Raw genomic sequence first — 14,425 nt, 5'->3', positions numbered from 1 at the left:
CAAAAACAAGTGCCCTCCCCCACCTGGCTACCAGCTTGCTGTTAGAATTGGACTTTAGCCCCTGTCCCAGTCCATCACAACAGGACAAACATAGTAGGAAACCTGATCCCTTTACCCCCCTTTCCACCCACGGTTTGTGCAGAGCTCACAAGCAAAACAAAGTTATTTTGAACACTGGGATCCTAGCACGCTGCCTTGACAATCATTAACCTATGCCTCTGAGCCAGTCCTTCATAAGGCTCTGGGTCCGACTAGCCAGCAACGTCCACTGCCCGCCACCACACGCCCAGCGAGCATTGAACACCGCACACGGCCATCTGCTCAGAGAGCTGTGAAGACTGTTGCCACTTACCATCTACCCAGAGAGTTGTGACCGCTGCGCCACTGCCGCCTGCCCAGGGAGTCTCATCCACCGCCTGCCGCCCCGGGTTGCGATGCCTGAGTTCCTAACTGTTGTTTCTTGGCGGTTCCTGATCCTCCTAGCCTTCCAGGTTGGCGTGGCTACTGGAGGCCCCCAGCCATGGCGCTGTGCGCCCTGCACTGCCGAGAGGCTGGGGCTCTGTTCACCCGTGCCTGCTTCGTGCCCCGAGATTTCCCGGCCTGCAGGCTGTGGCTGCTGCCCGACATGTGCCTTACCACTGGGTGCTGCCTGCGGCGTGGCCACTGCACGCTGCGCCCAGGGACTCAGCTGCCGTGCGCTGCCAGGGGAGCCTCGACCCTTGCATGCCCTCACCCGAGGCCAGGGAGCCTGTGTACCAGAACCTGCCGCCTCCACCACGAGCACCTTGTCCAGCTCTGAGCGCGAAGGTACGGCAACCCCTTTCTGCCTCTAGGTCTCTTGGCTGGGGCACATGCGCTACCTAGGCCAGCAGAGGCCTGGCCCAGGTGGGACAAAGACCCACCGGGCCCACTAAGAGTTTTCAGCTGTGACAGGCAAATAAGTCACTCAGTGAGGCCCATCATTGCATGGTCTTAGAGGAAATATCCCAGAAGAGGGACGGGGACGGAGACAGGGTCCAAGCGCTCAGTGCTTAGTGTAGCATAGTGAAGAAAGGTCACAGACTAGTGAGTAGTACTGATCCCGCCCGCCCGGTCTCTCCGTGGGAGTGGAGCGAGCTGCGGTGGGTGGGGTGGTGGCCCACGCACCTCATGCCTCCTCCCGCGGGTCCTGCCCTTGGCAGTTCCAGTGGATCGAGGGTCCAGGAAGGTTTAGGATGGGAGCCCCCGGGCTGCCCCCGGGAGGTTTGCAATGTCCTTTGTAGCATATATCCTGTCACACAGTATGTGTTTCCCAGATGTTTACAGAACATAATGTGAAAATTTAGGCCCGAACCTCCACTTCCATTCATTGCTATAGACAAACAGTGTTTGATGTGTATGTTGCCTGCTAGGAGTCTGACAATCAGGCTCTTTCCTGAATTTAGGCGCTGGTTTGTTTGTAGTAGGAAGCTTGGGAAATGCCTCTTCCTCTGCTCCAGCCCCTATCTCCCCATCTGGGCTGCATGCACGTCCTGTGTGGGTGTGGAGGAGCCTCGTGGTTCCCTATTCTGCCAGCGTGTGACCCTTTGGAGTGAATGAAATTAGAGCTATCCCGATGGTCCTCAGAAACACACTTCCCTGAGTCTGGTGGGGTCTCTCTCTCCATTGGTTCTCCCTTAGTGTGTGGGAAAGCAGGGCTCCCAGAAGAGAGAAGGATGGTGGCGTGGGTGAGGAAGGGTGCATTCTAGATCTTGCTTCTCCTAACCTGGGGTCTTACCAGACTCTTATTGTGGATGGAGAGGAGAGCTGAGGGGCCAAGTCTCATCCCTAGTCGGTTCAGGCATTGACCCTAGTTCTTGGCTTCTTCAGGGTTATAACCCTGCCTCGCCCCCAAGTGTGTACGATATGCTCTCTGCCACAGGGCTTCTGTTCCTCACCCTGAAATATACTATTTTCCCAGAAAAGGATTAGTATTGCTATTTGGTCATAATTGTTTCCAAAGCCATTGGTGAAAAAGAAATCTGATCTCACCTGAGCATTCTAGATTGGTTTTAAGTGTGTGGGGGTATGTGTGTGGCTGAGCGTGGGAGTGATGCTTGCAGGGGAATCATGGGTCTGTGGTGCTTGTTTCTCAGGGGCAAAGGCTGCCGTGGGTTCTGAGGATGCGGTTCCTGAGAGCCCGGAGATGACAGAGGAGCAGCTGCTGGACAGTTTCCACTTGATGGCCCCCTCCAGTGAGGACCGGCCCATCCTGTGGAACGCCATCAGCACCTACAACAGCATACGCTCCCGAGAGATTGCTGACCTCAAGAAATGGAAGGTGAGAGCCCTTCAGGCTTATCCCTAAGTGAAGGTGTCAGTGTAGACAGTTTCCAAAGGCACTGAGCTACCGCATGCCGAGGCTACCCCAACCCCTGCTGTGTCTTTGCCTTCTTAAAAACCTAGCAAAACATACAGTGTGAAACAGGCCATTTTTAGTCTAGGTCTCTTTCTCACTAAGTACATTCAGCAACTGTCACCACCATCCAGCTCTTAATCCAGCAAGAGCTTCTGTAGTTTAATGGCTGGCTTTCGTTTGACCACTTGGGGGTGACAGAGAACCAAAGTTAGAGATAAACTACTACAGAAGGGAAAGAATGAACATTTTGAGGGATGCTTTACAATTCCATCTGGAAATTAGAGTAACTGTAAGAAACCTCATTCTGATCTTGAGCTATCCGGATCAAGATCGCTCCACCATCAGTGTGACACAATATGCCAGTTGCAAGGACAGTTGCTGAAAGCTCTAGGTATTCCTGATGCTAAACTCCACATACAGAGACTGAGCCCGCTGTCATTTCTACTAGAGTTCAGGTGCCCAAATTATTCAGAATATACCATCAACTGGGAAGCATTTTACCCCGTCGGCCAGGCTCTTGCCATGATGCTGTTAAGCAACAACATCTTCAGAAAATGCTCTCTAAGGAGGATGAGGTGTTCCCATCCTTTATGTAAGCCTGAGACTGACCTGTCCCACTCACAGATTTGGGAAGCAAGGCCTGGAGAGGGCATATTATTTGACCTGCAGCCCTATACTAGGTGGTGCGGGCCGTTCCTGCTCGGTCTCAGTCATTGTCTAAAATGATAATTCTCTGTGTCTTGTATTAATGTTAATATAAAATTATCATTTTAGGAGCCTTGTCAAAGAGAACTCTATAAAGTGCTAGAGAGATTAGCTGCAGCGCAACAGAAAGCAGGAGACGAAATCTACAAATTTTATCTGCCAAACTGCAACAAGAATGGATTTTATCACAGCAAACAGGTAGGTGGCGTTGCTACGGCGTGCTCCCATGGCTCAGCTCTACTTTTCCAGAGCCTCGTAAAGCCTCATAGTTTTAAAGTCGAATGATTTATGGGACCAAATACACATCATGGATGGCTTTCTTAAGTGAGATCTACCCCTGCAACAGTTGGAAGAAGCTAATCCCGAGGGGAAAAAAAAAAAAAAAAAAACTAGTGTGATGGATGAAGAGCACTCCAGCCAGGAGGGAGGACCGAGCATTAGTGTGATGAGTGAGGAGCACTCCAGCCAGTATTGGTCAGATTGAGCGTTGGTCAGATGACTGAGGAGCACTTTTAGCCAGTAGGGAGGATGAGGCATCAGAAAAACTGAGCTATGTGATAGAGGTGTTTAATCAATGAGACCTATCACTGGGCTCCTTTGCTAGCAGCGTCGCGAAACGGACGATTGTCAAAACATTGTACCGTGGAATAAACAAATGTATGAGGTCATTGTCACATGTGCCACACAGTCAGTGTCTCCATTTTGTCATGATGACCAGAAAGGCATTGGCATTGCTGAGTCTTAGCCAGCCGGTGGCTGTGCAGTGTTGGGCCTCGCTCAGGGACAGGGTGGGCAGGGCTCCATCTCCTGCCGCTCTTGACCTTGGTCCTGTCTTTGCAGTGCGAGACATCCCTGGATGGAGAAGCTGGGCTCTGCTGGTGTGTCTATCCATGGAGTGGAAAGAAGATCCCTGGGTCTCTGGAGACCAGAGGGGACCCCAACTGCCACCAGTATTTCAATGTACACAACTGAAAGGAGTTCTTTTCCTTCTTCGTGTTCTTTCACACAAAATATTTAAGTACATAGTGTATTTATATTCCAGAGCACACCATTTTATATATGTGTATATGTATATATCCAGGAACTACTTTTTATACTCCACATACTGCTTGATATATGAAGCTGGTTTGTATTTATTCACTCTAAGTTTATTTTTTTTCTACACAGTTCTTATGCTATATTAATTTATATATCATGACGTGCTTCTCATCACTATATATGTAAATACCATGTCTCAGCTCATCCTTGTGCATTGAAGGGGCAGAGTGATACTGCCTCAAACATGCACACGGCAGTCTGAAGTAGGGAGTTTTCCAGTGACTTAAAGGAGGGAAGTTAGCCTTCCCATAGGGTGATTTCCTCCTTGTAGCCTACACATCTGTGTCTGATGCACATTTGCAAGGAGAGTTACAGTGTTGATTATGTGATCAAAGCCAAAGGTGGAAAGCTGCATCTGATACATTGTTAAAAATACATCTGGAATAAAGATTCTCCCTGGAAATACTGTGTCTTTGTGGAGTGCCAGCCTCATCTTTGTTCCTGCAGTCTGTCCTTCCTCCTCACCTGACTCTTAGCCTCTGCTTTGGGGATACAGTATGATATGTGGTGCTCCCTGGGCCAGACTAGAGACCCCTTCCCTCTCAACCCATCTCCCTTTCTCCCCAGGGCCCTCAGCCTGTCCCCTCCTTAATGCTCTTTAACTTATTAATATGCCCAGACTTCCTCTAACTGAAACACACATTCAGAGAAGTAGTCATTGGATTGTTTTGCTTTTGAGATAGGGTCTTACTCTGTAGCCCAGGGTGGTCTAAAGTCACAACAATTCCCCTGCCTCTGCCTCCCAAGTGCCAAGAGCTACCATGTCTAGATTTTGTATTGTTTTTGTTCTCTAGCCTTCTCAGGCTTCCAGAGTCACCATCCACCTTTGCCCCAGCTGGTTTTCAGCACATGCTCCTCTCGCTCAAGTTTCCGGGCCAGAGCCCTGGCCACAGCTGTGTTCTCCACTTTCTATATTGCCTGTTTCTTGCCTGATGCTTGTGCTTGCCCCCTGCCCCCTGTCCCCAACTGATTGTTCCTGGCCTTGTGATCCCTGTCTTTCCAAAGCATTTTGTCCATCCCAGATCAGATCATTGCACTCAGTCTGCCTCTAGGCCTGCCTGCTGATGTGTGACAGGGAAGCTGAGGCTTCTCCTCCCTGCAGGACAATTCCCCAGATGCTATGGCTATTTCTAACTTCCTGGTCAGTGATAGTCCTGAGCCAGGCCCTTCTCTGGAGCTGTCAACTCCTTCCCCAGTGTATGGCTGCTATCTTTTCTGTTGAGCTCGGCAGTCAGGCTTCTCATAAAAGTGTAGCATCTATCTATCTAGGACAAAGCCAGGGGCCTGGGGGCTAAACACCCTTAAAGGCAGGGGCTTCTGGTGACTTAAATCAAGCACAATATGGAGTAGGACCAGACTGGGGTCCTCAGGATCAAGTTTGGAGTAAGTTGTGTACCCTCACAGGATCATGTTTGGTTAAATCTCTGGGCACCTTAGGGTCCAGTCTGTTGATTTATAAAACTAGTAGTCAAAAATCTACTCCATGGCAACTTGACATCCATATTCATCACTTTAAACCATACTTAGTCTCCAAATAAAGTCAAAAATAAGGTCATAACTCACAGCATGAGACAACAGCCTCGTGTTCAACCAAAAACGGGCTATACCCTTCCCTCGAAGAAGAAGCAAAGCTCTGAGCAAGGTCCACCCTTACCCGGATGTCACACAGCTTAAATACTATAAAGTGAACAGCATTCAAACCCTGTCATGGAAAGCCACTATTTCGTTCCTAGCAGTCCTCCTGTCTCTGCCCTGTCCCACAAATTCTGCAACTCTGAGCTTACAAGGTGCTGGGTTCAGAACTCAGTCCTCATGCCCACACAGCAAACCCTTCACCCACTGACTCACTGAGCCATCTCCTTGGACCCCCACCACCCCTACCCACTGTGATTCTCCATAAGTGCCCCCCGATCAGCTCGGTTCCCGCCGAACAGCTGGCGGCTGTAAACTTGCACAAACCAGATGCGGAGTATTTTGCTTTAGTGTTTCTATCCCAAGTGGATTCTGACTCAGCTTTCTAAAATGGAACCAGCCAGGGCCAGGCACGGCCCTAAAGCCCTTCTTCCTCACAAGGAGGGGGGTGTAAGAGGTGGGCACAGCCTGACCTCCAGGCCTGGCCGGTTGATCTTGATATCTGGGTGTTGTAACTAAGAAAACACTTTACAGGATCCCAGCGTTCCAGACCCGAGCTTCCCTGCCATCTCTGCGTAGCAGCAGGACAGCTTCCTCGTGGTGGCTGGACAGATCTCTATTACCTGCTAGGGACTCTCCGCTGTATTTGTTGATATGAGGATCTCAAAATGGTCACGTGGCAGCCCTAACTTCTAGTATAGTGAACACTGTTGGGTCTTCTGGTAGAATCACTGGAACCAGTGTCGCTAGGTCAATAAATAGAGCACAACACCGTGGGAACAAAAAGCAAATGTGCTGTTCGTCAGGCAGAGCAAAATGAATGGTGCTAAACTCGCCCTGTGTGGCCACCCTCCACCCCCAACCCCAAGCCAAGTACCTTGTGTTAGACTTGAAATGATGTAGAGCCATCTGTGAAGGTCTGAATCCTCTTGTTCTTTGTCAGAGGAGACAGATGCATTCTGGCAGAAGGAACTCCCGAATCTTTCCAGGTCATTGATGGCCGTACTAATGCTTAACAATTTTTGACCCAAATGGAGTTCCTTTCTCTCTTGGCATTGTGGCACCAAAAAAAAAAAAAAAACCTGATTGCTAATTTAGCTTTGAAGAAATTTTATTCTTTTGTTAGAGAATAAGGAATTGCTGGGAGAAATAGCTCACAGATCAGTTAGCAGATGAGGATGGGTAGCCTTTTGAGTCAGAGGGGAAGGGATGGGTCTTAGCTAATGAGTAGGAGGGTTATTCATGACTTTCCAGGAAGAAGGTTGGTGTCAAGGATAAAGGGGATCCTTCATGGCTCAAACAGGTTTTGCCCAGTTCTGTCCAGCAACACTGAAATTCCCTGCATCTGAGGGACTGGACAGGTGGCTCTGTCCCTGAAACCAAGCGCTGGTTAGCAAAAATGAGTGGTTCTCAGGTTTGCAAGGGTTTTTGTCTGATGACAGTTTCTAGGAATGTGCTGTTTTCAATCCTGTAATATACTAAAGTGGAGGCATTTCTCATAGCCTTTGCTTGGCCTGTTTGCAAAAGCCTCACACTCAAGGAACCAGGCTGCCAATAAAGCCAGCTGGTAAGTGTATCTTTTCCAATTATGCAGTCTGGAACTGGCACACACCCAGCCAACAGACAGGAATCTGCGCTAAATCTCAGCTGATCATCTGGCTTTCACAGGCTCCTACCTGTGATTATATTGTACAGCCCCAGATCTCCACGTGCTCATTGACCCAACTTCCTGTGATTCTGCAATCACTTCTGTCTGAAGGACTTTAAACATGGCTCTAAACAGACAGTGTATGTCATGGTCCTAGGACATACTTGGAGTTATTTTGGCATTGGACCGTTGTTCTCAAGCCATAGTGACTGAGGTGTCAAAAGCTGTCACAGCATCCTTTGGGGTTCTCTCTCTGGACTCAGTCCACATCCCTTCTCCAAGCTCCCAGTGGCAGAAAGGCTAGCGACATCATTCATACCACCTGCATGGGAAGTTGCACTGAAGACCTGGGGCACAAACTGGAAAGGCCAGAACCAGAGTGTCATGGAAACAACCTACTGATCTGTTTTACCTGCCTAGACCAACACATAATAGTTGCCAACACAACCTAATGGACCTAGATATTCCTCTGCGTGTGTCCTGATGCCGAATGGATGCCAACGAAGGCCCAAGAACAGTGCCACTGAGGTTCTTCTCGTAGAGATGGAATCAGCTATGATGTCTATTCACGTTCATAGCATTTTTCTACTATGTCTAGAATATCCTGCCCACTCAGAGTAATCTCTTTAGTGACTCAATACCCAGAAGGAGACAAAAGAACGCGGTTTTTTTTCTTTTAAATGATAAAAACTTTATTTACTATTTATAAATACATTGCAAGACAAACTTTTCAAAAATACATTTTCCCCCAAAACTTAATTAAAAAAATAAAGAAAAGCTGATAGGCAGGCAGAATGTCTTGAGATTCCTTTGTGCTCTCAAGAAAAGCTCTGTACAGTTCATGTCCACCCCGTGGGATGCAGTACAGTCTCCTCGCACCCTGTGTTGCCAGACCTCCTTGGCCTTGGCCTTGGGGAGAGCAGCCCAGCCTCCAGACACGGGCTCCTTTCCTTGGGCGTGCCTGTGGTTACTTTCCCTAGCATCTCTAACATTTTATCTAGGATTATCTAGTACAGATTCTATTATATTTGGGCTATGTCGTATACAATGTTAACAATTAAGAACATACTTTGTCTGCATATATGTGTGAATTATAAAGAAAGTTGAGAAGGACCCCAAGATTAACAAACAGGCGATTCTCTATGTATTCTTGCCAGGTTCTCCAACAAGCCAGCTCTCTTTCCTGTTTAGATAGGAAGAGGAAAACAAACCTTTCTTTTGAAAATCCCCCCCATCAGCACTGCCCACAATAAACTTTATTTTGAGAAATTGGACCAGAAAACACTGTTGTGATTTTTTTTTTTTTGAGTCATCTGAAGAGCTAACTGTACCATTATTTATGACATCTCTGAACTTGGAGGCTGACACTCACTGTTCCTCCCACCTGGGGCCTTCTGCTAGGCCAAGTCATTCAGGAAGCTGCCTGACAAAGGAAGGTCCTTGTCTTTGTCTTTATGGGCTCTCAGAGTGCCCTAGAACATTCGTGGTCATTTTCAATAAGAGAGGCTTCACCTATTCTCTCCCATAGTTCCCAAGGAGATCAGGTCACATGCAGATAGCGGGCCAGGCCCTCGATTCAGAGACGGCACCGTAAGGACCGTGAGCCTTAGAAGTACGTGTCCAGAAGTCCGGTGACTTGGTTAGGGGTTTCCCCATCCTCCATAGTGCCCGCACTTATTTACAGGGAGTGGAAAGAGGGTTTTTCTCTATCAGCAACAGAACCTCTGAAATCAAGAAGGCAGATGGCCAGCAGCATTGAAGCTCATACTGGGTGGTTACGGGAGGGGGCAGATAGCATCCATGGCCCGGAGTAGGTGAGTGTTTTCATAGGAAGCAACAGGAAAATTCAAACCGCTTTTTGTTGACTATAGGGAAGTAGAAAGATGATCAAGTTTACTACTTAAATGACCAGAGGCATTTCAAAAAAATCTGTCTAAGCTTTGGTTTTCTGTGTTTTCTTTTGTTTTTGTTTTTAATCAGTCCACCACAAAAAGAGAGAGAAAGAAATATAACTCAAGGCTGTAGCCAGCTGCTCATCACGTTGTTGCAGTCTTTTGTGCAAAATAAGGCGTATTTGAGCTCCACGTTAACTAAAAGAAATAAGGGGGAAAAAGAGTCAGATATACACTGAAATAACTACCTCCGAAATCCAAGAGAGCGCTCTCCAAAATGGTGGCTTAGAGTGTCAATGCTACAATGGGTTTAAATAATCCTTTTAAAAATCATACTAAAGGAATGTTCTTAATTTTTTTTTTTTTAATTTACAACAAAACAAAAACTAGGAAAAATCTCTAATTCACAAAACAGAGTGCTGATCAGTCCTGGATGAAAACAGTATTCCTTCCCAAAAGGCAAACCACAGGACTTCCTCAGATAAAGTTTTATTTAAAAAAGTCTTCACAGTGCTTGCTTGCATATGAAAGCCGGCATATTTTAAACCATTTAGAGTAGAGCGGCTTGACTTTAAACCATCTGGTCTCTGTCCTTGAGGGCATGGTTGCACTGGGGACCTTCTGCCTGAACTGTCCCTTTGCCTCCCTCTCTTTGGGCCAATGAGCCCAAGTGGAGGAGTGGGCACCTGGTGGTCACAGTTGCTCCTAGCAAGTCCCTTTACGCTCCACCATTTTGAGAAGGAGCTGACCCTGGGTCCCGCACCTTTGGCTTACGTGGCGTGGCACAGCGGCATCTACTGGCTCTGCACACTGAGGCAGTGCACGTCATCTTTGCCCTTGGTGTCATAGCCCGGCAAGGGCTGTCCGTACTTGTCCACACACCAGCAGAAGCCCCGCTTTCTGCCTTTGGAAGGGCGGCACTGAGGGAGGGAGAGACAAGACCGGGACATGAACACCGTGGGTGCTGGCTAGTTTTATGCCAACTCGACCCAAGCTAGAGTCATTTGAGAAGAGGGGTCCTCAGCTGACAAGAGGACAAGCCTGTGACGCGTCTTTTGATGGATGTGGGAGAGCCTCGTTCACCAGACAGTGCTACCCTTTGACGGTGGCCCTGTTATGAGAAAGCAGGCTGAGCGACCCACAGGGAACAAACCGGCGAGCAGTGTCCCTTCATGACTGCATTTCTTGCCCTGACCTTCTTCGGAGGACTGTGGAGTGTGCTGAGTTAATCAGTGCTTACTAACAAGACGCCCAGGCTCCCTGATGAAGGCTGCAGTATAAACACTGGAGCGTGGACATGCTTGGTGAGCACTGTTCACTGCCACCTTCTAGATTCATGTGTGGACTGCCCGATTAGAGAGCCACTAGGTGATGCATACATGTATCAGGAGAGGGGCGCAGTCAGAAGAGGAGGCTGGGTGGAGTTCCTACAGGTAAACTGTGCAGCTGATGACACACAGAACCAGAGGAGACAGAGGAGGAACACACCCCGGGGCCCTTCTCACCTGCTTCTTCTTATAGAAGCCCTTCTTGTCACAGTTTGGGATGTGGACACCTCTGGGACTCAGCACATTGAGGAACTTCAGATGATTCAGTGTGTCCTCCATTTCTCTGCGGCAGGGACCCTGAGGGCACAGTTGCTGTTTTGAGAATCCCATTGACCTTGTTGAGAGGAATCTGTGACGTGCCTCTCCAGGACATTCTGCTTGGGTTCGTGAGAAGGTCCCTGGAGGATACTAACCATCACTCCCTGTCTCTTTTGCTCTCTCCAGAGTAAACAGAGGATCTGGAAAATGCCCCAAGAATAGGCCAGTAGGCTTTGGAAAGCCCAGTGAACTATACAAAGCCATCTTGTGGGAAGTCTAGTTCTTCACCTGCAGGGCCCACCACATAATTTACTAGTGCAGTTCAGCTTGGACCTCCTAAGAGTCTCTGAATAAGAGGTGGGGCTTGGAAGGGAGAAGCTGCCCACCCATCCGCTAGGACTCCTGGGACCTGCTGCATGAAGACTCCCTTGGGGTGTTCCCTTCTCCCCTCACCCCCATCAAGAGGAAAAGTTCTCACGTATTCTGTCTCCCGCTTAGACTCAGAGGAGAAGTTCTGGGTGTCTGTGCTCTGTGACTCATAATCTACTTTGTAGCGCTGGCTGTCCTTAGCATGGCCTTTTTTGATGACATCCATTTTCGTATGGAGTGGATGGAACTTGGAATCAGTCACTCGGTGTGTGCTGGGGACAGCCTGGCTTTCCACACTCCCAGCATTGTGGTCCTCCTCGGACTCACTGGTGTTTCCTGGAAAAGAACATGGGGATAAGGAAATGATTATTATTGACAATGCAGTAACAATGTTTTCAGAACCAGGTCACACCTAAAAGGCAATGCCATTCAACAACTCTTAGCAAGAAAAAGATGACTGGATAAAGCATTCTAGAATATTACCTGTTGCACCCCAAATGCTTCACTTCAGGAAGCCTTCTGTTGGAACGTTTCCCTGTCAAGGGCTTTTACTATCCAGCTGCAAGTGAAGGCAGCTAGATGAGAAAGCAGCAGGCTCCACCTGCCACCAGCAGGGGGCAATCGTGCACCATGGAATGCTGCTGTCGAGGTGCCCAGAAACATCATCCTATAGGACTCCAAATACCGTTCTCTCAACCCCGGGCACAGTTGTTGGGGGTAGGACAAAGCGGAGGAAAAATATATCATTCTCTACCCATTGTCAGCAGCAAACGGGCCTGGGGATTTTGACATTCACTCAGGTTTGCTGTGAGCTCCGGTTTCATCTTAAGTAGCTCACGTCGAGGACCCTGAACAGAATCATGTGGGCACTTAGAAAGGTTTGTTTCTGAGGTGCTGGTACATCTTTCAACTTCAAGGTCCACAAAGACTCTGCGTTTTGGGTGGGAGGGGCACCTTCTTGGGTGAACCTTTCCCATCCTCAGCAGTGTAGCCCACAGCTTAGACCTCTTGGTGCCCAGGTGCATTCCTTACCTTGAAGAGGGGGAAGGAAAGGGGAGGTGAGAAGCAAGCTCCTTCTTAAAGGGGCAACTTTCATCACCTAAGGGAGAGGGCCCTAACTGATACCGATGTTGCTGGAAGGTTAATGGATTCATGTGACTAAATTTGTGGCTGGACAGGAAGCCAGACTTTGACACTCCATTTGCAGTAAGACCCCATGGGGCAAGGCCAGATGACTGGCTCCCAGCTCCCAGCTCTGAACTTTAAAGCTTCAGGTTCAACCTTCAGGTCTCGGCCACAGGATTCCTTTGCTCCCGAGAAAGGGGCTTTCATAGCCCCCCCCCCCCCCAGCACAAAGTTTGAGGTGGCCATCCATCTGGTTCTGAATTTATTCTGTCTGGGTGCAAAATGCAGGTCTCCAGCTGGCCTCTCTCTTTCTATTTTGCCTCTCCGTTATTCTGCATTCTTCCCATCGGGAAGACATGGGTTTCTGGCTCTAGGTCAAGAAGAGCAAACACTTCACTCTCTGGAAACTGCCAGAGGGCTCCAGACTCCCCTGACGCAGAGGAACTAACCTGTAGAACCCCAGGGAGGCCCTCTTGCCTAGGAGCCTCAGTTTCTCACCTACCAAATAGCATCCTGCGTTCCAGCTGCAAACCCCTCAATGAATTCTATGCCTTCTCAAGCACAAATTCCCAGGGTCTAGCCCAGCGCCTGGACTTGAATTCAACTTTGTGTTAATCTGAGTGGTCGTTTGCTTGCTTGTTTTTTTCAAAGTACAGGCACAAAAGCGAGGCTAATATGTAAATGAACACATTTGCATTTGTCTTCCAAGAAGCTGGAGTAATTTCTTAAACTTCCCTGTCTTATTTTTATTTGATGTTATCCTTAGACCGATGACTGTGGGAGAATATGGTTCAACTTAAACAGGGAATTGTGAATGTGTCTCGGACTATAATCCCCCCCCCCCCATGGATAGTAGAAGCCACTGAACTCTTACAATTAAAGCCTGAATCATTTTTTTTTTTTCTACAGTGTTCAATGGTGATGTTAACAGTGGCCATTAAACCCTAACTCAAAATAGCAATGTTGCTATTTCTTGAGATGACTTCTTTCTGGTATACTACAGGACTCACTAGAAATCAAGGCCACACAGGCAAAGGGCAGGCATAACTTTGCTTTTTGACTGAGTCAGCATAACAACTGGAGTCTTGCTTGCTCTGCCAGGAATCCGGTGTTTCTGGAGGATGAATAAACCAGGACTTGCCCGTACCCACCAGAGCGGCTCTGCAGCCACAGAACTCATAAGAGGACTGTCTGCCCAGCTGGCCCTGGCCCCGGGGGCTCGCCCTGCGCCATCCGCCAGCCTGATGTGGGGAAATCGGAGAATTCTAGCCTTCAGCTGTGCAGGGCAGGAACTTGACTCATAACTAGGCGAGAGTGGCTAAGAATGCTGGACGTTTAGAGCAACAGCTGCCAAACCCATTTCATTTTTTTCCCCCTTTTTATTTCCTAAAGAAGCAACGCGATGCCCCTTAGAATAGGCATCTGCTCGACAGCGCCTGCACTAGGAGGGGTCCCTGCCTCGGGTTTGCGATTTTCCTCACCGGGCTGCCTCCACTGCGCCTCACTCCTGTGTGGGATTAGGGAGGCTGACATTCCAGGGTTGCATTTGTAGTCTCTGCTTCAGCAGAGAAACTGCCCGGATCTGCATTTCCGGCAGCACGTGCATCTGGGGTGTGGTCTCCGAGCCTCGAAGGCGCCTAGGGCAAGGGAGGGTGCCCAGAGAGGGCAAACGGGGCTCAAAGGCTGCTGCAGCTCCCGGCGACGCCGCTTTCTGAACCTCAGGTTTCGCGGCCTTAAAGACACCAGCAGCTCAATTCCTAGCTAGCTAAGGATGACCCGGGACACAGCGCTGCTTTGTCAATCAGCCCACGCAAATGATAGCAGTTTTCAAGACAGGTACGGTTGCCAACAGCTTGCCTGCCCACACGTCTTCACGGCCCAAACCCGACCCGGGAGTCCCACGCTCAAGCTTCCAATATGTGGGGGAATGGAAACCCAGGTCCACAGCTGGGCTCCACAGCCCCAAACCCAGGTATCTCCCGCCCCCCCCCCC

At 49.0% G+C, this 14,425-nt stretch overlaps 2 protein-coding genes across 2 annotated transcripts; one reads left to right on the top strand and one right to left on the bottom strand.

Moving 5' to 3' along the window:
• Nucleotides 1-154: 154 nt before the first annotated feature.
• Nucleotides 155-4,583, top strand: Igfbp1 (insulin like growth factor binding protein 1). Its single transcript, XM_055624169.1, has 4 exons — nucleotides 155-807; nucleotides 2,115-2,299; nucleotides 3,152-3,280; nucleotides 3,923-4,583. The coding sequence occupies exons 1-4, from the start codon at nucleotides 435-437 to the stop codon at nucleotides 4,052-4,054; spliced, it is 819 nt and encodes a 272-aa protein (XP_055480144.1). The 5' UTR covers nucleotides 155-434; the 3' UTR covers nucleotides 4,055-4,583.
• A 4,131-nt stretch (nucleotides 4,584-8,714) lies between these two features.
• Nucleotides 8,715-11,643, bottom strand: Igfbp3 (insulin like growth factor binding protein 3; the record flags this gene model as incomplete). The annotated part of the gene is given in 4 exon segments (XM_055624293.1): nucleotides 8,715-9,550; nucleotides 10,116-10,272; nucleotides 10,858-10,977; nucleotides 11,417-11,643. Coding segments are annotated over 3 exon segments (473 nt in total), but the record flags the coding sequence as incomplete, so codon positions are not given.
• Between the last annotated feature and the right edge of the window lie 2,782 nt (nucleotides 11,644-14,425).

This window comes from Psammomys obesus, unplaced genomic scaffold, assembly GCF_907164565.1.
Source record: "Psammomys obesus unplaced genomic scaffold, mPsaObe1.curated_primary_1811, whole genome shotgun sequence".
Taxonomy (NCBI): Eukaryota; Metazoa; Chordata; class Mammalia; order Rodentia; family Muridae; genus Psammomys; species Psammomys obesus.
The sequence above is the reverse complement of the archived record's forward strand: the minus strand, read 5'-3'. Positions and strand labels throughout refer to the sequence as shown.

Coding starts and splice junctions, on each gene's coding strand:
- Igfbp1 (XM_055624169.1), top strand. CDS start 435: ATGCCTGAGTTCCTAACTGTTGTTTCTTGGCGGTTCCTGATCCTCCTA. Junction 808..2,114: donor GTCCAGCTCTGAGCGCGAAG/GTACGGCAACCC, acceptor CTTGTTTCTCAG/GGGCAAAGGCTGCCGTGGGT. Junction 3,281..3,922: donor GATTTTATCACAGCAAACAG/GTAGGTGGCGTT, acceptor CTGTCTTTGCAG/TGCGAGACATCCCTGGATGG.